At 39.7% G+C, this 23,243-nt stretch overlaps 1 protein-coding gene across 3 annotated transcripts; it reads left to right on the forward strand.

Moving 5' to 3' along the window:
- Positions 1–1,178: 1,178 nt before the first annotated feature.
- Positions 1,179–23,111, forward strand: l3mbtl1 (L3MBTL histone methyl-lysine binding protein 1). 3 transcript variants are annotated; one of them, XM_072696978.1, is made up of 23 exons: positions 1,198–1,225; positions 1,338–1,470; positions 2,262–2,433; positions 5,040–5,215; positions 6,325–6,469; positions 7,279–7,444; positions 9,768–9,900; positions 10,048–10,096; positions 10,528–10,619; positions 11,303–11,407; positions 11,511–11,646; positions 13,111–13,202; positions 13,307–13,458; positions 13,548–13,624; positions 14,616–14,701; positions 15,317–15,427; positions 15,526–15,664; positions 16,166–16,268; positions 17,333–17,527; positions 17,991–18,040; positions 18,193–18,350; positions 19,258–19,320; positions 19,406–23,111. In XM_072696978.1, exons 3-23 carry the CDS (start codon positions 2,286–2,288, stop codon positions 19,535–19,537), a joined length of 2,508 nt encoding a protein of 835 aa, XP_072553079.1. In that variant the 5' UTR covers positions 1,198–1,225; positions 1,338–1,470; positions 2,262–2,285; the 3' UTR covers positions 19,538–23,111. The 3 variants fall into 3 exon arrangements, with proteins under 3 accessions (XP_072553077.1, XP_072553079.1, XP_072553078.1); XM_072696976.1 differs by lacking the exon at positions 1,338–1,470 and having other exon boundaries at positions 1,179–1,225; XM_072696977.1 differs by lacking the exon at positions 1,198–1,225 and having other exon boundaries at positions 1,254–1,470.
- The last annotated feature ends 132 nt before the right edge of the window (positions 23,112–23,243 follow it).

Below are 23,243 nucleotides of genomic sequence, written 5' to 3' on the forward strand. Positions count from 1 at the left end.
GTAAACTCTGCAGGGTGGAAGAGCTGTACTGTGTTTAGAGGTAAGGACCAACTTCAGCCTGACTTCAGATGATAGTTTAAGCTATTCAGCTTGTATTATTGTATTATTAATTCATTGTTTTTATTTATTTATTATTATTATTAATATTAATAATAATTGACCCTACTCCTAATCGCCCTCATGAAAAACACTTCTGATGCCATAGTTTTTGGTTGAGACTCTTGCTTGGGGGGGAGGAGAAAAAAAACGATTTATTTTAATTTATATAATTAATTTAAGGTATAAAATATTTATTTAAAATAATTAGTTTACTATCCCTTAAATCCATAAGAAAAAGACTACATGGTGCATGCTGCAGGAGTCTTGTGTTTATATCTAATTATAAATAAATAACAGTTTATTAGCTAGAAAGTGCCAAACATCTCTCATCTCTTATTATTATAAGGCAGTAAACCGGTGGACACAAATGATGGATTATGATATTGCATTTATAAGAAAATGTAAGTAAATGCAAGATTATTTATATAAGCTTTTTATTTATTTATTTATTTATTTATGTTGTTCCAATATTCCACAAACATTTATAAAAAGCTATATTCATGCTACAGGACTTTTTTTTTAGTAATAAAAAATATTATAAGATAGTAAACAGGTGGACACACATGATGGATTATGATATTGCATTTATAAAAATATATAAGTAATTGCAAGATTATTTATATTAGTTTTTTTTTGTATTTATTTATTTATTTATGTTGTTCCAATATTCCTCAAACATTTATAAAAAGCTATATTCATGCTACAGGACTTTTTTTTTAGTAATAAAAAATATTATAAGATAGTAAACAGGTGGACACACATGATGGATTATGATATTGTATAGAAAATATAATCTATAAAAAATATAAGTAATTGCAAGATTATTTGTATTAGCTTATTATTTATTTATTTATTTATTTATTTATTTATGCTGTTCCAATGTTCCTCAAACATTTATAAAAAGCTATATTAATGATGTAGGACGTGTTTTTATTTATTTATTTATTTATTTATTTATTTAAATAATAATAAAGTATTATAAGGCAGTAAGCCAGAACACTAGTGGTATATATATATATATATATAATATATATATAATTTTATTGTTGGGAGGGGGGGTGTCTGCTCCACATCGATGACAGGCGCATGCGCAGTAGCGGTCGGCGAGGAGCAGGTCGGAGCGCTGGTAAGAAAAAATTGATTAATGTGATCGACTGAGCGCCTTCACTATTAATAACCGAGCCGCGCGCTGTAAAAATGATCAACTTAGACGATGTTCTTGCTCTCCTGTGGGTTAGAAACGCTGCACGGCGGCGATAGCGCTTGCGTGGACGCCGGTTTCACGCATTAACGCGCGGAGTGAAGCATAATTAGCCGTTGGACGGCGGCGGGCGGCGGGCGGCGGTGGACGTTCGACGTTTCCATGGAAATGTAAATATTCTCCAACGGTCGTTTCAGCCCTAGTGCTGAAGCCCGGCTGAGGGCTGTGTGTTTATCCGCCGGCCGCGGCGCTTCTGGCTTAATGTGGCACGGCAGCTGGCGCTCATTCAGGCGGGGAGGAGATGTGGAGGAGATGTGGAGGAGATGTGGAGAGTTCACTTCAGTTTACTTCATAAAAACCTCCGTTTTATTCGTGTCCGCCATTTCGCAGCGCTCCTGTCCACCCCGTTTCCGCAGGCATGAGAGCAGAGAGGCTGCTTTACACAGCTTATCTCCACCCCAGGGGCATTAATGAGCCTTTTGTGATCAATTTATGACACGAAGGATCAATAAATCTCTGATAATCACCGCCACGGCCCTGCCTTTGATTAGCTAGCTAATAGCTAATAGCTAGATTAGCTATAGATGCATGGTGAGCCCAGCATTGGCAGCAGGTGATGCCTGGCTCATTGTGGAGGCTGGGCTGTCTGCAGGTCTCAGGCACTCAGGGCACATTTTGCCTGTTTATGGAATTAATTTCTCATATTTTTGCTCATTAGCAAAAAAAAAAAAAAAAAAACTGTATTAACCCAAAAGTGTTAATGTGGCCACACTGGTATCTAAACTGAGGAGTCTTGCATAACTGACCTGCATGTGAAACAGGAGGATATGCCCGTGTCCTGTGTAATGATGATGTGCAGAAGGTGATCGCTCTGTGGGAAATGGTAGGATAACTAGCTAACTGACCGACCAGCCGACCAGCTGACCAGCCGACTAACTGACATCCCCTCTTTCTCTTTCAGATGTGGCTTTGAGCGTCCGGTGCCATGAGTGCCAAAGTAGACGTGGATGTCCTGCCAAAAGACGCAGATGCTTCTCCCGAAAGCAATGGCACATTTCCCTCCAAGGACAGTTTATCTCAGCGGCCAAGACCCCCGAGTACCACCACCACCACCACCACCATCATTTTACCAGGTGATATTGTCCAGAAAATGTTTAAAGAAGATAAGATAGTCCTGTGTAGTGGGGGGATTCTCAGTGTCACAGCAGAAAGGGATAGCAAGACACTCAGATACAAAGAAAAAATGTAGATAAATCATTGACACTATATACAGAATATAAATAATAATTGAAAACGCAATAGCAATGTCAGGACATTTCTGCATTGAAATGCTTGTGGTGAGGCTCAGGTTGATGCTCTACAGGAGGGCAAAACTATAAACATACCAGTACCAAAGCATAAACGTTAAAATAAGGTTATATAAACATTATAATAATAAAAATACCAACAAAATATACACAAAATACAGAATATACAAAAACAGGAGGGATCTGTAGATAAATTTGTTGTCTGTTGTCTCAAAACTTGGGGAGGGATTTTGAGAAAATTTGAGGCCAGTACGGGTTTATCCAAGAATAACTGCTTTCAAACCCTCATCACTGGTTTCCGAGAACTGTTTTCCTGATATCGATTCATATATTGCAGTATTGAGTATCGACCTGGACTTACTGATTATGGCCAAAATCATAATCGCCAATATTTTGCTCAGTATTGAGATTTTATTTAACAGGGTTACTTATATTACTCTGAGGTTGGAAACATACAATAATTGAACTTTAAAAATGGATTTCCTTAAACTTTCTATGTAATTAAATGTAATTGTGTATGTAATTATGCATTGAAATGCTTGTGGTGAGGCTCAGGTTGAAGCTCTACAGGAGGACAAACCTATATACATACTAAACATTAAAATAAAGTTATTAAATAAAAATTTAATACATACAACATATACACAAAATACAGAATATACAAAAACAGGAGGGATCTGTAGAAAAGTCTGTGTTGTCTGTTTTCTCAAAGTGATTTTGAGAAAATTTGAGGCCAGTACTGGTTTATTGAAGAATAACTGCTTTCAAATCCTCATCACTGGTTTCCGAGAACTGTTTTCCTGATATCGATTCATATATTGCAGTACTGAGTATCGACCTGGACTTACTGATTATGGCAAAAAATCATAATCGCAATTATTTTGCTCAGTATTGAGATTTTATTTAACAGGGTTACTTATATTACTCTGAGGTTGGAAACATACAATAATTGAACTTTAAAAATGGATTTCCTTAAACTTTCTATGTAATTAAATGTAATTGTGTATGTAATTATGCATTGAAATGCTTGTGGTGAGGCTCAGGTTGGTGCTCTACAGGAGGACAAACCTATATACATACTAAACATTAAAATAAAGTTATTAAATAAAAAAATCTCTGAGGTTGGAAACATGCATTTATTTAACTTTAAAAATGGATTTCCTTAAACTTTCTATGTAATTAAATGTAATTGTGTATGTAATTATGCATTGAAATGCTTGTGGTGAGGCTCAGGTTGATGCTCTACAGGAGGACAAACCTATATACATACTAAACATTAAAATAAAGTTATTAAATAAAAAAATCTCTGAGGTTGGAAACATGCATTTATTTAACTTTAAAAATGGATTTCCTTAAACTTTCTATGTAATTAAATAAAAAAAACTATTAAAAAGGAAAAGGAAAGAAAAAACACTACATTATTATTATTATTATTATTATTATTATTATTATAATTTTCCCCCCTACCCCCTAAAACATCTCTCATGGATTAAACTGGTAAGTAAATAAAAGATTATTACTGTTACTTTATATTTTTTATTATATGTTACTATATGTTTTTTATATCAATATTCCCCAAACATTTATGAAAAGCTATATTAATGCTACAGGATTATACATGTAAGAAAGTATTATACGGCAGTAAAAATGTAGCTTATGGTATTCACAAAGACCAGTGAAGAACATTTACATCAATCTTTACTTACAAGCAAGTGGCTCTTCTTCTTCTCAGCAAGAAACACACTGTATGTCCAAATGTTTGTGGACACCCCTTCTAACGAAAACATTCAGCTACTTTGAGTTGCACCCATTGCTGACACAGATGTGTAAATGCACATAAACACAGCTTGTCTAGTCCCTGAGAGAAGTACTGCCAATAAAATAGGATCATCTGGAGCAGATAAACATCATGAACCTAGTACTGGCCCCATGCTGCCTAATGCCAGGCGTGGGCTAGAAGGGTATAAAGCCCCCCGGCATTGAGCTGTGGAGGAGTGGAAGAACTGTGTTCTCTGGAATGGTGGTGCTAGATGGTTGGTGCTCCATCAAATACTTTGGTTAAGTTGAGTTGGTGATCATCCCACAACCTGACCTCTAACCAACACTTTTTCTGCTGGATGCCATCAAATCCTCACAGCAGTGCTCCTAAATCTACTAAAAAGCCTCCTTCCTGGACAGTAGTCAATTCCTCTAACAAAAGCAGGATACGTGCATTTTTGAAAAGGCTGAATTTCTGAAGAAATAATGAATGAACAGGTGTCTCAATACTTTTGTCCACATAGCGAAGATGTTCTCAGAAGCTATTCAGTGCAGTCTTTGCTTTGTAGCTACAACCAGGTTGATACTAAAGTTAGACGTAGCCTATAGAGGACACTGTTTCTCTATTTGTTTGAATTAAAAGCCCTCAGTCTAACCTGTTTATTTTCCCAAAGCTGCCGCTCATCCACTGCCGAAGGTGGAGGTGCCCCAAAATGCTCCAAAGGATGTGAAGGGATCCAGCAGCCTGGAGACCACCTCACTGGCGGCTCAAGTGGGCGGCACCTGTAGTATTGTCCACGTTCTGGAGTGGAAAGAAGGCATGGCCATCCTTCCAGGCAGCAATTTAAAGGTGAGCAAAAATCCCTCAGCTGTCCTGTGAATTGCTTTAATCGCAAAAGTTGTTTTGTCACCAGTGGTGTGTCTGTAATTTTCTGAATGCTGGAACAAAGGTGGTGCTATCCACTGTCGATCTGTAGAAGCAAACAAAAATGAACCAATCAATGTTTTCATGAAACTGAATAAACAAATTACTTAAGATTTCCCCCCAGATTCTCCACAATTTAGTCGTTTCCTATTCTTACCCACTAGTTAGGACTAGACTACAAACGTTTCGGAGGCTCCTGGTGAAATTACACATTTTGTTGATTTTCTAAATGTAGATAGGTGAAAAAATCCTTTACAGCAAAGAAATACAAACATTTTTCACAATTTTAATTATTTTCTGCACTTAACATACTGTTTTTGTTTAGAACATGTTAAATTAAGCAAATAAACCAGTATTATGCTTTAAAATGTGCTTAAGGGAGTCTCTGTTGATGATGGAAACTTGTTTACACTCAGAAAATCAAATACACACAGCAATGTGCAGAGGTTTAGGCACCTAATCCCATTATTCTAAAGCATGTCTCTCAGCGGTAAGAGATTTTATACTGTAGAAGCTCCAGATCTCATCAGAACAGATAAAGCAGGTGAACATAAATCCAGTAAAAAGGAGAAACAAGAGCTTCTCATTCTGAAGAAAGAAAGTAGTGAGATCTTGTCGGTGAGCTAGTCTGAAGAACAGAGCTCGGTTCCTCCAGGTTTCTCCTGGACGCCCCCCAGTCCAGCCAGCACAGCGTGGAGGATGTGTTCAACTCCAGCAGCAGCAGCAGCAGCAGCAGCTCACCTGATGAGCTGATTTACCACCAAACCAGGTGTTGATCTGAGGAGAACTCTAAATAATACTCCATGAGGAGAACTTTGGAGATGTTCTAATGATGAACACAGTGATGGAGAACCACCTCCACCACTTTCTGTAGGACTGTTATTATTGGTGTTTATTCTAATATTGATGTTTTACTGAGGAGATAAACACCTACTGCCCAGATAAGCAGATTTTTCTCAGGGTACTAAAACTTCTGAACAGCATTGTATATTTTGGAATAATATCTCTTCATTTTTCCACTCTCTGTTCCGCAGCTCTGTGTGAGTGACAGCGGGACGCTCGAGGTGATCAGCCAGGGAAAAGTGGGCACGGCTAACTCGCTGGCGGAGGGAGCTTCAGCCAAGGCGGTCGTCGGAGAGCACAAACAGGCCCCGAAACCCGGTCCAGATCCACCAACAGGTCACCACTTTACAGTAATCTCATATCTTAATAGCGTATCTGTGTTCTTTTTGCACAGGGAGTAGTTTGAGGATGAGGATTTGTGTCCCTAAATAGGCTTGAGTCAGTCTGCTTCACCTGGGGAACTGGGTTTGATCCAGTTCAGGAAGGGCTTGCTAATTAGATGGTAATTTGAATCAGGTGTGTTGGAGCACAGTTCACAGCTGTAGTCCTTCACGACTGAGCACTATTTCAACATTGAGAGCCATTCAGGACTGAGCTTAAAGATCCTATATTCTAAATATATGTTTTTATATATTTTACTTTTTAAAATTCCTTTAGAATTATGCAAACTTGTGGCTTTAAGAGATGTTTAGATACTTGGAAAATTTAGATTCTGCTTCAGTAAAACACTGATATTAGAATAAACACCAATAATAACACTCCTACAGAAAGTGGTGATGGTGGTTCTCCATCACTGTGTTCATCATTAGAACATCTCTCAAAGTTCTCCTCTCTCATGGAGTCTAGTATTATTTAGAGTTCTCCTCAGATCAACACCTGGTTTGGGGGTAAATCAGGGCTTAATGATGGTAAATCAGGTGAGCTGCTGCTGCTGCTGATGGAGTTGAACACATCCTCCACGCTGTGCTGGCTGGACTGGGGGGGTCCAGGAGAAACCTGGAGTAACCAAGCTCTGTTCTTCAGACTAGCTCACCGACAAGATCTCACTACTTTCTTTCTTCAGAATGAGAAGCTCTTGTTTCTCCTTTTTACTGGATTTATGTTCGCCTGCTTTATCTGTTCTGATTAACTTTCTGCTCCTCTAGAGATCCCGTTACATGGTGCTGCTGGTTCAGCTGCTGCTGCAGAGGGCGGGCGGCACATGAAGGTGAACGCAGAAGCCCAGGAAGTTTCAGCCCAGCGAAAGGGAAATGAGCAGGTGGCCAAGAGGGCCTATCCCGAGGAACTGCGCCGGGAACCAGTCGCAGAGAAGTACAAATCAATCACTTATTCAATAAGAATAGGCTGGATTGATGCATCTGGACAGTCTGAGGCTCTATTAGAACACCATACCTTGATGCTGAAGCTTGCGGCTGCTGATAGAGATAGAGGTCATATGGCTGCAGTATTATTGTGCATTCCTATTAAAGACCCTGTGGCTTTTCTGTGAGCCATACAAACAAGCAAGACAAACTGGTAGCATAGACCCACATACAAGGTCTCTTTTAGGAGTTAACTCGAGGTGACCACAGCTGGTGCTGAATGAATTCTAGAGGGAAATTGTTTAGCACTGCTTCAGTCCTATATTCTTCCACCACTAGGTGTCTAGGCAGCCTCAAAAAGACCTGGTGATGTTGATAACCTTCACAGCCAGAGTCTGGTGTGCTGAAACACATAACCCCAGGTGCAAGGTGTAATGCGGTGCTGTGGAAACATATTGCACAGCACTGAATTTCCTCTATTTTTGTGTATTTCTCACATAAAAATAAATCATATTATCCAACTGATCTTAATATAAGATAAAGACAGTGTGAGTAAACACACACTGCTGCTTTCAAAGGACAATTCCATTTATTGAAGATAAAGATTTATTTAAAACCCATTGGAAAAATGTACCAAATACCTAATAACTGGTTGTGCCACCCATGGCGGTAACTGCTGCAATCAGACAGTTGTGATAACTTGCGGTGTTGAGTCTTTTACATCGCTTTGGAGCGATTTTGGCATTCTGTTCATCTGGGTTATTTTGTGACCTCCTGGAGGAGTCGTCAGTGCACTTGTGGTGAAATTTTGGTAGGCTGGCCACTCTTGAGAAGGTTCCCCACTGTGCCAGGTTTTCTCCATTTATGGATAATGGCTCTAACTGTGGTTGGCTGGAAACTCAGAGCCTTAGCAATAGCTTTGTAACCCTTTCCAGCCTGGTAGATTTTACTGACTTGTTTTGCATCTGTATTTGAATCTCTTTATATCGTGGCATCATGTGCTGCTTTTTGAGATCTACTAGCCTGATTCTAATTCTAGTTCAGTGATGTTTGGATTCAGCAGGTCTGGCAGTAATCATACCTGAGTGTGGCGAGTGTAACTGAACCTAACTGTCAATTTAATTTGGTTATCTGGTTGATTTAGTGTCTTAAAAAGCAATTAGTTTTTCACATGGGTGACACAAGTTTTAAATAAATCTTCATCTTCAATAACTGAAAAGATCATTTTAACATTGAAGTGTGTGTTTACTTTTGCTTTTATCTTAAAGTAGTTTTGCAATACTGTATCTTTCCTCAAAAACTCAGTATTGATTTATACAATAATGAATAGTTTAGGTGTAAAGATTGGTGGCAGAGAGTGGTTCATTTTGTGTTGTTTAAACTCTGACCACTGGATGGCGGTGTTCTGTCTTCAGATCCCACTGTTCTGGTTGGATAACAAGTCAACTTTTCTTTTACTCAGATGTTATGCAAATTATAAGGTTTTGTCTTATAAAGTACTAGAAACACCTTATTAAAAAAATGCACATGCCTGTTTACACCTGGCATTAACATGCGTTTTCTGTCCGGATCATATCTGGATCTACTTTGATCGGATTCTGTTTACACTTGTCCATAAAATGCGTCTCCAGTCTGACCAGATCAGACCTGATTTCACCTTCCTGCATAAAGAGGCCACACAACGCGTCCATCAATCCGTAAACAGCAGCTTCTCATCAAAGCTGTCCTGCTCCGGGAGGCTGTGAACAGTTTGGAGGAATGGTGGGAGTTCTACAGCGCAGTGGAACAATAGTTGGTTCTCACATTCCAGTAACGGTTCTATCAGAAAATGTGCCGAAGTACTTAAAGCACTAGAGAGAAAGCAAGGGAGATAGACCCAGAGATTGAAAGATGGAGAGAGAGAGCAAGATCCACAATATCCAATCCCCTCAGTATTTCCGCTTGCCTGGCGAAATCCGATCACAGAAAACGCATTCTGTTTACACTTGTATTAAATGTGGACAAGATCTGATCATAATCTGATCACAGTACGTCTTGGGGGTGTTTACCCCTGGCTTTTTAAGGTGATCTGATCACCAAACGCTGTTAATGCCAGGTATAAACAAGCTCCATGAGTCAGAAACAGCTCCAAATTCAGCTGTTAAGTAATCTGAAACCAGTTCACGTGGGTTCTGACATGGTATGTCACACTGTTACCTGTCAGGCTTTGAATAATACGTCCGTGAATAATGAGATGTTCTTATAGATAGAAACCCATCAGCTATATAAGTCTATATGAGATGAATTACTACACAGTATTTGTTTGTAAATTCACCCTCTTGGCTTATTTTCAGCCCGACAGGTATTGAGAGGGTCCAGGAGGGACAGGTGACTTCTCGTGACCCTGAGCTGCTGAAGCCGATGAAGAAGAAGAGGAGGAGGGATTATTTAAGCCCTTCCGAGGAAGACTCAGAGGCTGAGGCGATGGTGGGATGAATGTCAGATCTCTTTATTTTCAGCACCACATTGACAAGATTTAACTTAACCTGTAATTATACTGTAATAATGACACAGAACAGTAAGTAAGTAAGAACTGCTGAAACCTGGTATACTAAAGTCATTTCGTCATTCAAGGAGGAGAAAGCTGAAGACTCCAAGGCAGATGGAGGGCAGGGGAAAGCAGGTGCGTGTTCCATATCCTGAGGCTTCATGTTTTTATAATGATTTCTGTCATTAAAATGCATACGTCACTTGTTACCGCTTACTGTATCTGTTACAGGACCATTAGCAGTAATTTCCGTAACCCTTCGAATTTTAGTCAGTTACATTCATTTGCTTTAGCTGTACTTTGCTATACTTAAATGCTAGTATGTAATTATCCATTTAATTATAAAGTAAGTTCCATTAGATATTACATTTACATTACAGTTTCTCAGCTTGTTTCAGTACGTTTGGGAGTAATTAACACCAAACTACAGTATTTTCTGTTATCACCTGCAGTAACTGCTTTCTTGGGGTTCTTTATGTCCATTTCTGTTACTTTCGTAATTATATGTGTTGGCTTCTCCAGAACAGAAAGCCTACATAAGCACAATAGCATGTTTATCTGTCTAGGCACAGCAGATGTTAAAGCTGAGTCGTGGTCGTGGCCGCAGTATCTAGAAGAACAGAAGGCAGTAGCAGCTCCACCCAAACTCTTCCAGGAGGTACTGACCGGTTGCACCACCTGATCCTTAACTGGAGCTTTTTACTGAGCTATACCGTTGTGTATGCCAGCTGCTTAGCTGCTTTGTCTTTGTGACTGTATCACTATACAGTACCAGTCAAACTTTGGACAGAATTAACAGATATAGTCAGAATTTCAGACACAATAACGAGGATTTTTGGATTTACTTTCCATTTACTTCTCAATTTAGTCATTGCCGATTCCCCCCAATTGGCACTAAACAGGATTCCCCTAATTAGATGATACCTTCAGTTACAGGAGGGTAAGGACTTGCTCGTGTTTCGTCCATTGAGCCAGTCTGAACTGATGCAAAGCTGAATGCGACTGCCAGTTCTGTTACCTCAGCTAACAGACAAGGCTATCTCTCTTTGTTAGAGCCAGCACTAAAGCTAGAACCAGGACCCCAGTACACGTTGTTTTAATAAGGCATACATTCTAATTATGCTGATGTCTTTACAATTGCAAAAAAACACCTTCAGTTAGGTGACAAGACATGAAGGTCTCAGCACATTCATGTGCAAATTTATTCTTTTAACCAAGGCATAAAATATTTATAGTCTCAATAATCTAAATGGTCCAATTTCACTTCAGTGCTACACATATTTGTGCCCATCCTATAGCAGTCTTTTGAGCTTTGCTTAACAGCCATCTCTGTTTATAAAGTCCCAGAGAGTTCCAGAATGTCCAAACAACTTTCGTCAAGGCATGAAGTTGGAGGGCATCGACCCCCAGCACCCCTCCATGTACTTCGTTCTAACAGTGGCCGAGGTACAGCACAGCCACTTATTTGATATTTGATGTTTTTAGCTGTATTTGAGCATAAACAGCATATCGTGAGCCTGAACACCTCACCTCTTCACCTGTTCTGCAGGTTTGTGGCTACAGATTACGCCTCCATTTTGATGGCTATTCAGACTGCCATGACTTTTGGGTCAATGCTAACTGCCCAGACGTTCACCCTCCTGGATGGTGTGAGAGCACAGGACACAAACTCTACACTCCAAAAGGTAATCAACATTCAATAGTCCATTTCCAACAACACTACACAACTTTTTAAATCTCAGATTCGCTGTACTGCTCACACTACACAACATGTGTCACTTTTTAGAACGGAAAAATGTATTTATCTCTGAAACTGTGGACCTCAAACGCTGCTGTTCCTCCTTCAAAGGAACATCCTGAACCGAAACAGAGCTGTAAAACAGGCCAATTCCAAAACCTCAAAACTGTTACATCACAGTTTTGGCTATGTGTATTTACACCTCATAAATTTACATAAACCCTGCCCCCTAAATAAAGCCCTAGTCAAAGCTGGAAACAGTAAAACGACAAAATACGGGTATATGGCTTCCTACTGGAATCAGGCCTCGTGACCAGCTTTTCCTGTGCCAGTGTCTATAGAATGGGAGCTCAAAATTGGCACACGATGAAGCAAAAGCTGGGTGGTGCAAATGGGGATCTTCACATGGCTAAAAGCTAACGCTAGCTGGTGGCTTCTACCATCTCTTCTGTCCTTTATCCAGTCCCTTGAAAACTTTAGACCCAACTGGAGCTAAACTCACATCAGAAGGGGAAACACCAGCTTATTTTTTTACCAGTAAAACTTGAGAAAGACAAACCCAAGGACGTGAGTGGGGGCTAGGCTAAAAGCTAACCGGCCTAACCAACCTGTTCAGCTTTCTAATAGCACATTGCGATGAGAGGACACAGCAATGTACTATCCAGTAGGACTCAGAAATTAAAACTATGCTTTAGTATGTGAGTTCTGTGAGCTGTTGGCAGGGCCGTAAACCAGCCAATAATAGCTCACAACATCTGAGCATTTTTTACCCCAACCAAAGTTACATACTATTTATACCTTAAACAGCAACTTAAATACTTCATTAATGCCTTTTTTTGCACTTCTCTCAAAAACTTGTCAACAATAGGAAAGTCTGCGCTACCTGTTTATCCAAACTGCAACTTTTTTGAGCCAAATTCATCTCACCAGCTAGATACTTTGACAGTGGTTTGAGGTTTATGGAGCCAGAACCACTAACAGGCAATTGAACATGGACTCTTATGCTGTGGGCAGTGGTGGCTCAGCGGTTAGAGCGCCGGGATATTGATAACAGGGCGCTGGAGTTGGCTGCCCACCGCTCTGGGTGTGTGTGTACAAATACGTGCACCTTTACCTGTATGGGTCTTGGCCCAACAGTACACTGGAAACCTTGATGCATTGAATTTAAATATGTACACTATGTCCACATTAATAAAACACAGTTTTGTTTTTCTGTTTACTTACTTTTATACATTTACTTTTATCCACTTTATGTACAGTTATTGTGTTTGTATAGTAGATGTTATACATTTGGAAATGATCTGTACATAAAAATCAAGCAAATTCAAGTAAATTCAGTACATCAGCTTAGTAAGTGTAAGCATTGACAACCCTGTCTTTACACCATTGCTTTTAACACTGTGTGTTCTAGGGTATAAGGAAGAGGAGTTTTCCTGGGCCAGCTACTTGAAGCTCACCAAAGCACAAGCTGCCCCAAAAGAACTGTTTACTAGCCCCACCAAAGTAAGTCATACTGCTTACGACTAAAGCAGTTAAAGCTGTTAAAGCTGCATACAAAAATAGTCATCACATCATATTTATTCATTGTTTGTTTTTTCATCACACAGACAGAGAAAGACTGTGGGTTCGAGGTTGGCATGAAGCTGGAAGCTGTAGACCGCATGAACCCCTCTCTCATCTGTGTGGCTACAGTAACGGATGTGGTGGGCAGCCGCTTCCTAGTTCACTTTGATAACTGGGATGACACATATGACTACTGGTGCGTTCTACCGAGTCTTGGAGCACGGCAGCAGCACGTGAAATACACATCTTGGTTTGTTTAATGGTTGCTGTTGTTTTGTTTTATAGGTGTGATGCTCGAAGTCCGTATATACACCCTGTTGGCTGGTGCCAAGAGAGAGGCCTTCCCCTCACCCCCCCACAAGGTGAACAAGAGTCATCTTCTAGTACCCTTTACTCAGAATGGCTTATCACACACAAAGGTGTATTACTCAGTAACTACAGGGACTTCTGTACAAACTAGTGGGGCTATTCTCTGGTCATTCTTAAGGGCTTAACTGGCTTAGAAGTGTAATGTGTTATTACTGTTGTTTTGCAAGACATTATATATATAAACCTTGTATCTCCAAAATCAACTTTACAGGAGAAGGAAAAAATGATTTGATTTGATCCTTTTTGAGAATTTCTATTGGTCCATTCATCAAGACATTTAAACACAACGTAAAGAACAACTTAACATTAATCAAGATCAAGATTAATTAAGATTCGCATCTGTGTCAAAACATTGACAGTATGTAATATACTGTCATATATATTATAAATTATGTACATTAATTACACAATTCTGTCATTTCTTTTACACACTGCACTTAATGCAGTCTACATGCCTGACATAAAGGTTGTTAAGAAATTTGGAAAAAATCCAGGAAGATAGATGGCGCTGTCTCTCCCCTCATCACTCTTAAAGCGCTGTTGGCCGGCACAGGCTTTGGGATTTGCTGGCGTAGCAGAGCTGGGAACCTGACGCTTTCCTCCGAACTTGTCGGCTGCAGTTGGAAAGGAGGGCCGGGGGCTGGCTTTGCAGTTGGTGTTAAGTCCTTAGACCCTCCTTGCGTGCATTGCTAGTGCTGGGGGAAGTTATAAAAGGATGGGTTAACTGGCAGCATCACAAATTGTTATCCGGGAAAGTGTTTAACAGGCGAAAGCACACTCTCCAAACCACACTCAGGGCCGAGATTTGTAGCCGACTGACTGTCTAACATGGTCAAATTTAAACCATGCTAAAATCTGTAAATGTTCAAATTTAGAAACACATCTTCTCCATTAGTTTCAGAGCTAGGGGAAAAATACGTACAAAAAAAAAATCAAGGTGTTTCTCTGAGGGTCAAAGCAAATGTCTCATGCCATTTTTTATAGATTACCCTGAGCCGGGCAAGTTCTCCTGGGAAAGGTACCTGGAGGAGACCGGCTCTACAGCTGTGCCTGCTGAGGCCTTTAAAGTGGTGCGTATCCTCTATGCAAAACCTTAACATCCTAAAAAAATGACCATCCCAAAACACAAAGAGCTACTATGCAGTGATCTAAATCTTGTTCTGAAATCAGAACAGGCTCGCTTTTGCTCAAGACGATTATATATACATATACAGTGTATTTGATGATGAGTTTTACTGTAAGTTGTACAGTAAGGTTGCTGCACATTTGTAAGTATCTGTTTTAAAGGATGGCTGCAAATGGAAGTCAGATTATCCCATGTTAGCTGAATTAAAGACATACAGTATAGTACATTTACATTGGTCACAGACCTACTGTGAGCCTGTGATGGGATTTTGAATAGTTTACATTGTACTAAGGTTTATAGGATACCGTAATTGTGATGCAGAAATCAAGTGTATTATATCAGTGCTTGGTTCAAAACAACTCTTTAGATTTAGATAGAGCAAGATATGTGAACCTGTTGCTAGATTTCCATTAAGTAAACATCTGATTGCATTTAAAGTTTTACATTTTAAGAACATTAATTAAATTAAATTACATAAATGTACAATTAACAGCTGCAATTCTAACTCTTTAGTGCATGCATCCACACATTTCTTAAATAAAATGTGTTCTGTGTGTAGCGACCCCCACATGGCTTCCAGGTGAATATGAAAATGGAGGCTGTGGATAAGAGGAGTCCCGGACTGATCCGGGTGGCCAGTGTGCAGGAAGTGGACACACACAGGATTAAGGTTCGCACACCAGATGGTGACAACAGTGTCATACAGTCCCAGATCTTTCATACAGGCTAAAGTGACTTCGTCAATAAGCTGATTTCTGTTTGTTCCAGATCCATTTTGATGGCTGGAGTCATGTGTATGATGAGTGGACAGACTCTGACCACCCTGACATCCACCCGGCAGGCTGGTGTGAAACCACAGGCCACCCTCTCAAACCTCCACCCTGCACCTCCAGCACCCAGCAGCCTGGTAAGATGCCCGGCTGTGTACTGTCTGTCTTAAAAACACAGTAAATAACGTCAGGACATTTTAAATCCTACATGCTTAATAACTTTGGGCTCTCTAGGAATTTATAGACAGCTGTAATGTCGATCAGCCAAGACAAGTTTGACCTGGAGGTGCATGGCTAATGTATCTAACAAGTAATGGAAGCTTAAACCTCATCAGGGTAACAAACTGCATGCCCAAGTCACACTCATCTTTAATAATTTGTTCAATAATCTCAAATAGACTGCTACTATTGGCTGCTACTACTGGATTTATGTAGAATACTAGCCCATACAATCTTGACTCTTTCTTATATACTTTTAAACCATATTGCTTTTGGCTGAGAAGTTCAAGGCACTGCAATCATGAAATTGTACTTGTGTCCACATACAGTATGCTCGAGGTGGTTTGACCTGTTTTGTTGTATGGTGGCTGTATGTGTTTGCAGTATGTAGAGATTAATGCTGGTGGTTCCTTCTTTAGGCCCCAAGGAGACCACAGCTACCGGACAGCCCAGTTACACATCGGCACCCTGTAAAACTGTCCCACACTCCCGCAACACCTCCAAGTACAGCTTTCACCACAGGTTTGTCCTAATCTTTCCCTCTACACTAGGATTTTATTATATTGCAGTCATTAAAATGTACCAGTTTTTCATGTGTGTTGGGGAATGGGCACTATTAATATGAAGCAAACATACATTTAATTGTTTAATAATAAATAAACTGAGGTTATACATTAATATGGCAGGTGTTTTTTATGTTGGGATAAATTTCATGAGAAATGGGCCAATAGCTCCAAAATGATTTGGAATATAATATTTTTATTTTGACTTCTGTTGAAGTTAAGGTTTTTGTGTGACAGGGTATATATACAAAAAAAAGACTCTTTAGGGTGTGTCGGTGTGTCTTTGCTATCGTAACTTTGGGAAAATTTCGCAGCTCAAAACTCAAACTCAACTTAATCATGGGTGTGTTTGTTTTGGCCATAACGTGCAGCAATAAACCAATCAGTGTGTCTCTCGCCGCTCCCTTTAAGAGCCAGGTGCGGTCTGACTGACCTTGGCGGGTTGCTATTTCAGTGGTGTAAAGCGTGGGGGGGTGTACGAACGTCGGGCTGCACGCACCTGTGTTGACAATTCACTGCCAAGATAGCAACGAACGTCTGAGTGTTGACGAACGTCTGCCTAGGCTGTTTTTAGTCAGTGGAGCTCCTCCTGTGTTTTCCTCGTCAGAAATGCACCTGAACACACCTCATTTCGAGACCACCGCGCCCATCGACAAAGATATATTCACAAGCACTGTCGCTATTTAAGTGGCGCGCAGTCTAAACAGTCTATTTAAAATATACGGTTGCTGGGGGGTAAAACAGCAATGAGCATTGTGACGTGCCTCACACAAGTTGTAAGTAAAGGCCCACTGTAGTCTGAGGATATGTGTGTACTATGAATGATGTAATTATTATAATGCTATTATAATACTCTGACAAATATGATTGAATATGTTACAGACAATGATTTTGCTCTTTATAGTCATGGTTTGGATACATTTAAACATATAACATTATTATATATAACATTATTATTAATGATGTTCCTATTAGTTGTAAACTAATATCAGCGCTATTCAAAATACATTCTGTCTGAAACAGGAAGTGTCCTACCCCTGGGTGTGACGGATCAGGCCATGTGACTGGACGGTTCACAGCGCATCACTGTATATCAGGCTGCCCACTGGCAGAGAGGAATCAGGGCAGAGTTAAAACCGACCTCTCAGATACAGAGGGGTCCAAGCGCAACCTCCTTGTCTTTGGCCAGAGGGCTAAAAAGTCACGCTACCATGGCAGGTAAGTTACGACTTGTGGCTCATTCTGGTTAGCAGTACCAGAAGGCTTTGTAGTCATGGGAAGCCTATGCTCTTGGGCTTGCTAGGATGGTCACATCTGGCCATGTTGGTCAGCTGTTCCACTCATAAATGATTTAGTGGACAGTGGAACAGTGGATGATTTCTAACTGTTCTGAGACTCCTCTGCATCTACAGCCTTCTTTCTGAAGGCCTCAGAGAGCTCTTTGGATCTGGCCGTGATGGTGATCTTCACCTCTCACTTCAACCATCAAGAGCAGACCAGACTAAACGTCTGAGGTTTAAATAAGACAGACTCCTCCAGAATAATCCTCTCCAACCATGTTCTAAATGTCACTTCTACCTACATTTTTCAATATTGTTCAGATGATTATATATATATATATATATGTATATATACAAAAGTATTGGGACACCTGCTCATTCATTGTTTCTTTTTTTTTCAGAATTGGTCGCCCTCCAAAATATCGAAAGAATCAACAAAGAACTTATCAGAGTGAGTTATAAAGCAATTTCATCGTGCTGTTTCTGGTAAAACAGATGAACTTAATGCCAAAAATGTTTTTATTTGACAGGAAGAATTCACGAGTTATGAAGGTCTAATATCTGCTTTCCCAACATCAGATATGTCTGTCTGTTTTTGTTCAGACATGTCTACAGAGAGTATGTATCCCTCCCTGTTCATGTCGGCTTTGACAGCCAGTTCGGATCGCACTCTCTCTCTTTGCTGGGAGCAACACTGCAAGTTACTGCCTGGCGTTGCTGGAATCCATGCAAGCCAAGTAGCTACATGGACTGTAGAGGAGGTAGGCCTCCATAACAGCCTTTAAAAGGCACAGCACCTTCATTTGTTCTATATTTTAAAGTGATAGTTTGGCGAAAGCTTGTTAATTTGATATTTTGCTCATGTATCACTTTAAAAGACCCAAATGCAACATTTTATATTTTGTCATTAAGGCCAATTTGCAATGTTTGTGTGGTTTAATGTTCCAGAAATGGTCATAATTCATTATTACACTACCATTTTCCAACCACTCTGTATTACTTACTCTTAATTGCTTATAATAAAAGAGGATAATTCTATAAGGTAAATTAGCTCAGTTCTGATTGGCTATGCTTCGCAAAAGCAACCCTAAGAACTGCTGTTTGAATGGGTGGGTCTAAACTGCAGAAGGCTGAATAGATGGAGATATGTGAATTAGTTGGTTCTTATGAAATCAGAGAAACAGGGATATCAATACAGGTTGTTTGGCAGTTTGGTTTCCGGATACACCAATTAGCCATAACATTAACACCACTGACAGGTGAAGTGAAAAGCATTGATTATCTTCATCTACAGTGGCTTCATCTGTCCTGGGGTGGATCTGCATATTAGGCAGCGAGTAAACAGTCAGTTCTTGAAGGTGAAAATGGGTAAGCTTAAGAATTTGAAACACTTTTTGACAAGAACCAAGAATCTGTGATGGATAGATGTGATGCCCCAGGGTCAGACATTTCGTTTGGGGCTTTTCTGGTATGCAGTGGTCAGTACCTACCAAAAGTGCTCCAAGAAGGGAGCAGACAGTTTACTGATGCACATGGAGGCATCCACATGTGTTCTTAAAGACATATTTTACTGCTAATTGTAGGTTCTCTAAGACACTCCTTAGCTTATCAACCGCATGTTTTGACTCTGTACGTGGCTTCTAACGCTGTATTCTGTTTCATTTCCAGGTTTTCGGCTTTGTGCAGAATCTTATAGGTTGTGAGGAGCAGGCCCAGCTTTTCAAAGACGAAGTAATGAGTCAAAACCTGTTCGTTACATCGTGGTAATTTCCTCACAGCCTTACCTCCAAGTTAATATGTATTTTGTCCTCCATAGATGATCGACGGCGAGGCCTTCCTTCTGCTGACTCAAACCGATATTGTGAAGATAATGAGTATCAAGCTCGGACCTGCCCTCAAGATCTACAATGCCATCCTGATGTTCAAGAGCACTGACGAAGGACTGTAGAGACTCTTCAGACCTGTGTGACGTGCCCATTTATCCACAATCCATTACGTCCATCATGTGTTTGGTGTTTACCAATGTCCCCACCAGAAAGAGAGAGCGTGAGAGAGAGGGAGGTTGCGGGGAGAGGAGTGAATGCTCAGTTGAACACCAGACAGGATAAAATAGGTGCTAGTGAAGCGTGGCTGAGCCCACACTGAAAAAAGTGATGTACTGAATTTGCAGAAAATACAAAATATTACACCAGCATAATTCTGTCTTCAAGTTTACGTACTTTCGACCAGAGCTGTGTTGGTGTAATATGTTTTCTTTATATATATATATTTATTTATTTAATATAGACACTTTTTATTAAGTGTCAATAGTTACTGTGTAGTTACATGTTAACAACCATGTTATAACAATGTCACTACTGGTGACGTCCTCACTGTTACAGAGGGAGTACAGCAGTACAGCTTGTGTAAATACACGTGTATCAACATCAGTTTTGACTCCTATAATTACCCCAGTGTCTCTCAATAGCCCTATCAGCACATTCTTTTCTTATGTGGTTATAGCTTAATTAATAAATGAGGAAAAATTGTATTTATATGATCTCTGCTTTCCCTGTTATGGCTATTGAAATACACTACAGGGACAAAAGTATTGCTCATTCACTGTTTCTTCTGAAATCAAGGGTGTTAAAAAGATTTGACGCTGCTTTTGTTGGAGTAACTGTCTCTACTGTCAAAGAAGAAGGCCCTCTACTAGATTTTGGAGGAGCATTGCTGTAAGGATTTGATTGCATTCTGCCACAAGAGCATTAGTTTGTGGCCACCCCACCTCATCATGATCAACTCCCAAACTCATCCCAAAAGTATTGGATGGAGCACCACCATCCATCATTCCAGAGAACACAGTTCTGCTCCAGAGAGTCCTATTCTATTGGCAGTACTTCTCTACAGGGACTACACAAACTGTGTGTGTGTGTTTGCACATTGGTGCAACTTAAAGTAGTTGAATGCATTTATAAGAAGGGGTGTCCACAAATATTTAGACATGTATTGTATACTTGCTTTATTACATGAGTGAACGTTGATACACGTGCATTACATAAACTGTACTGCTGTAATCCAACATCACCAGTTATTACATTGTTATTACACAGATTGTTAATGTGTAATTACACTTATAAAGTGGGATCATTTAGTGCATCCCTTTTTTTTTTAGTGCAGTGTTACAGTACCAAACAGACTGATCCTAGAAGTATGATCTCCTAAGCTGGGGGCTGTCCTGGGTGGTCATTGTTTATTCTGCTTCAGCCAACCAGCAGCTTTATGTCGGTCCAGGCCGTCCGCCGTTTATGTCTCTAAGAAGGTTGATTTGGTGTAACTGGTCAGGTTGTTCAGTTCGTTTCACTGCTGTACTGCTGTAGAGCTCACACTGACAGTAACAGTTGAGGGTATCTGGACAGGACTGTGGTCTGTAGTTTGTTTTGAATATTAAGACTTTAAACCTCAATAAGTTCAATTACGACTCCTTAGGAAATGATTCACAGCAACACAGAGCATCAAGTTTCACAACAGTTCATGATTTCATGCAGGTTGATTTGATCCAGGTCTTTGAGAAACAATTTAATGCATCATAAAATCTGATTTTTTACCACAATTTATTTTAATTTAATTGAAGTTCTTTAGGAAATAACTTAAATCATTATAATTTTTAAAAAACAAATTAATTACATTTAATGCATTGCAAGGTCAATTTAACTTAATTCAGTTCTTTTAATTCAGTTCAGTTATTTAAATAATCATAAAATGTGTCATTTTAACAGTTGATTTTCAATTTGATTGCAGTTCTTTAGAAAATAAAAGCATCATAAAATATAAGTTTTAACACAAATTGACTTGTGTCAATTAAGACTCTTTGGATATAATTCAAGGCATCATTAAATTATAGTTAAATAACAATTATTGAGGATATGATTAATAATCTTTTGATATTATTCAAGGCATCATAAAATGCAAATTTCACCACAATTTAATTACATTTGATTTGTTTGAAGTTCTTTAAGAAATATCTCACAAAATCTAAAATTGTAAATTAGAATTATTTAAGAAACAGTTTACTGCACCATAAAATCTCAGATTTCACCACAATACGATTTGATTGAAGTTGATTAGAAAATATCTCAAAACAACATAAAATCTAAATTTGACTACAATTTAATTTAAATACTATTCTTTTAATGATTCAGTAATTTAGTGCATCAGTTCAGTTAGATTTTGTTTTAAGTTTTGAGAAAAGGATTAAAAGCATCATGAAATTTTTGTATCACTACAATTCAATTAGATTTTATTATGATTTCTTAGGAAACATTACAAAGCATTAAAAACATTTTATTCAGTTTGATCATTTTGGTACAATTCTACTTTTTCAAAGTGCTTTGAATACACACAAATACACACGTGTGACTGTAGGACCTATTTACACAGTCAGGCATTACACACTAAGCTTGTGTAATTTCTGAAAGTGCCATATTTCCGTTAAATCAAACGTAATAATTAAAATGAGCACATTTATGGTGTGTCACCGTGCATTTTGCCCACCTGTTCTGAATAGGGAAAGCAAAGGGAACTATGACCACCCTGGATGCCCCCCCATGCTTATCACCCCAGACTTCTGAGATGGGCAGCAGTATTTGGAGGCACGGCTTGTGAAGCTCTGGTGGGTTTGCTGTTGCATGTGGACAGTTTTTCTGCAGAAGAGTGAGTTGCAGGCGTTGAAGTGTTGAAGTCCAGGCAGGTTTGGGCAGACTTGGTGCTACCCCTGAACCCCTTCTTTAACCCATTGTAATGTTTATGCACTTTATATGATATCGGCCAACAGGTGGAGCAAACGCACATTCTGAGCCACTGCAGAGAAGCATCGGAGCGTCTGCAGCGTTTCCCTTCACACCTTCAGCAGCTGTTCTGTTGCTCATAAAGTTGGACTTGTGTTCAGTATTTTGTTAATGAACAGATTTAGGACGGAATTCATCGGACACAAGGGTTAATCTGTTTTTTGATGAAGCATTCTCTCTCTGATGGGATATAATAATGTACAGTTATCGAGTAAAAACTGTCATTCAGCTCATCGACATAAATAAATGTTTCATTCAAGTTCTGGCAAACCGCTTCTGATTATAACGGATTTATAACATGTTAAATATCCTCAAACCGATCTAATTATTACACAGTGCAGTGGCCAAGCAGGTGGGTGGGACATACATACGCTTTAGGCAACTGAAAAATGAGCGAGTGTAAGAATCTGAGACACCAAACTGTGATGTTCTAGACGATGACTGGGTCAGAACATCTCCAGAACATTGGGCAGATCTAGTGGGTTGTTCCTCCCGGTATGCAGGGGTCAGTACCTACCAAAAGTGCTCCAAGGAAGGGCAACCGGTGAACCAGCAGCAGGATCATGGGTGCCCTTGGCTCACTGATGCTCATGGAGGCCTCATCCACCTCACAACTTACAGGACTTAAACAGGTCCTGCTGCTAAGGTCTTGGCCCCAGATACCACGGGACACCTTCGGGGAGATCTAGTAGAGTCAGTGCTTGGCTGTTTTAGCAGCACGACAGGGATGTACACATTTTTTAGGCAGGTGGTGTTAATGTCATGGCTATGTCATGGCCCTACACTGTTGGATGTGTGTGATGTTTCCATGCTCTTCTAGATGAGTGT

Source organism: Salminus brasiliensis, chromosome 14, assembly GCF_030463535.1.
Source record: "Salminus brasiliensis chromosome 14, fSalBra1.hap2, whole genome shotgun sequence".
In the NCBI taxonomy this organism is placed as follows: Eukaryota; Metazoa; Chordata; class Actinopteri; order Characiformes; family Bryconidae; genus Salminus; species Salminus brasiliensis.

What these genes read in the sequence shown, in the direction of transcription:
- l3mbtl1 (XM_072696976.1), top strand. Translation starts at nt 2,286, where the DNA reads ATGAGTGCCAAAGTAGACGTGGATGTCCTGCCAAAAGACGCAGATGCT. An exon ending in TCGTTCTAACAGTGGCCGAG is followed by an intron (nt 11,408 to 11,510) that starts GTACAGCACAGC and finishes CCTGTTCTGCAG; the next exon opens with GTTTGTGGCTACAGATTACG. An exon ending in CTACATGGACTGTAGAGGAG is followed by an intron (nt 18,351 to 19,257) that starts GTAGGCCTCCAT and finishes TTTCATTTCCAG; the next exon opens with GTTTTCGGCTTTGTGCAGAA.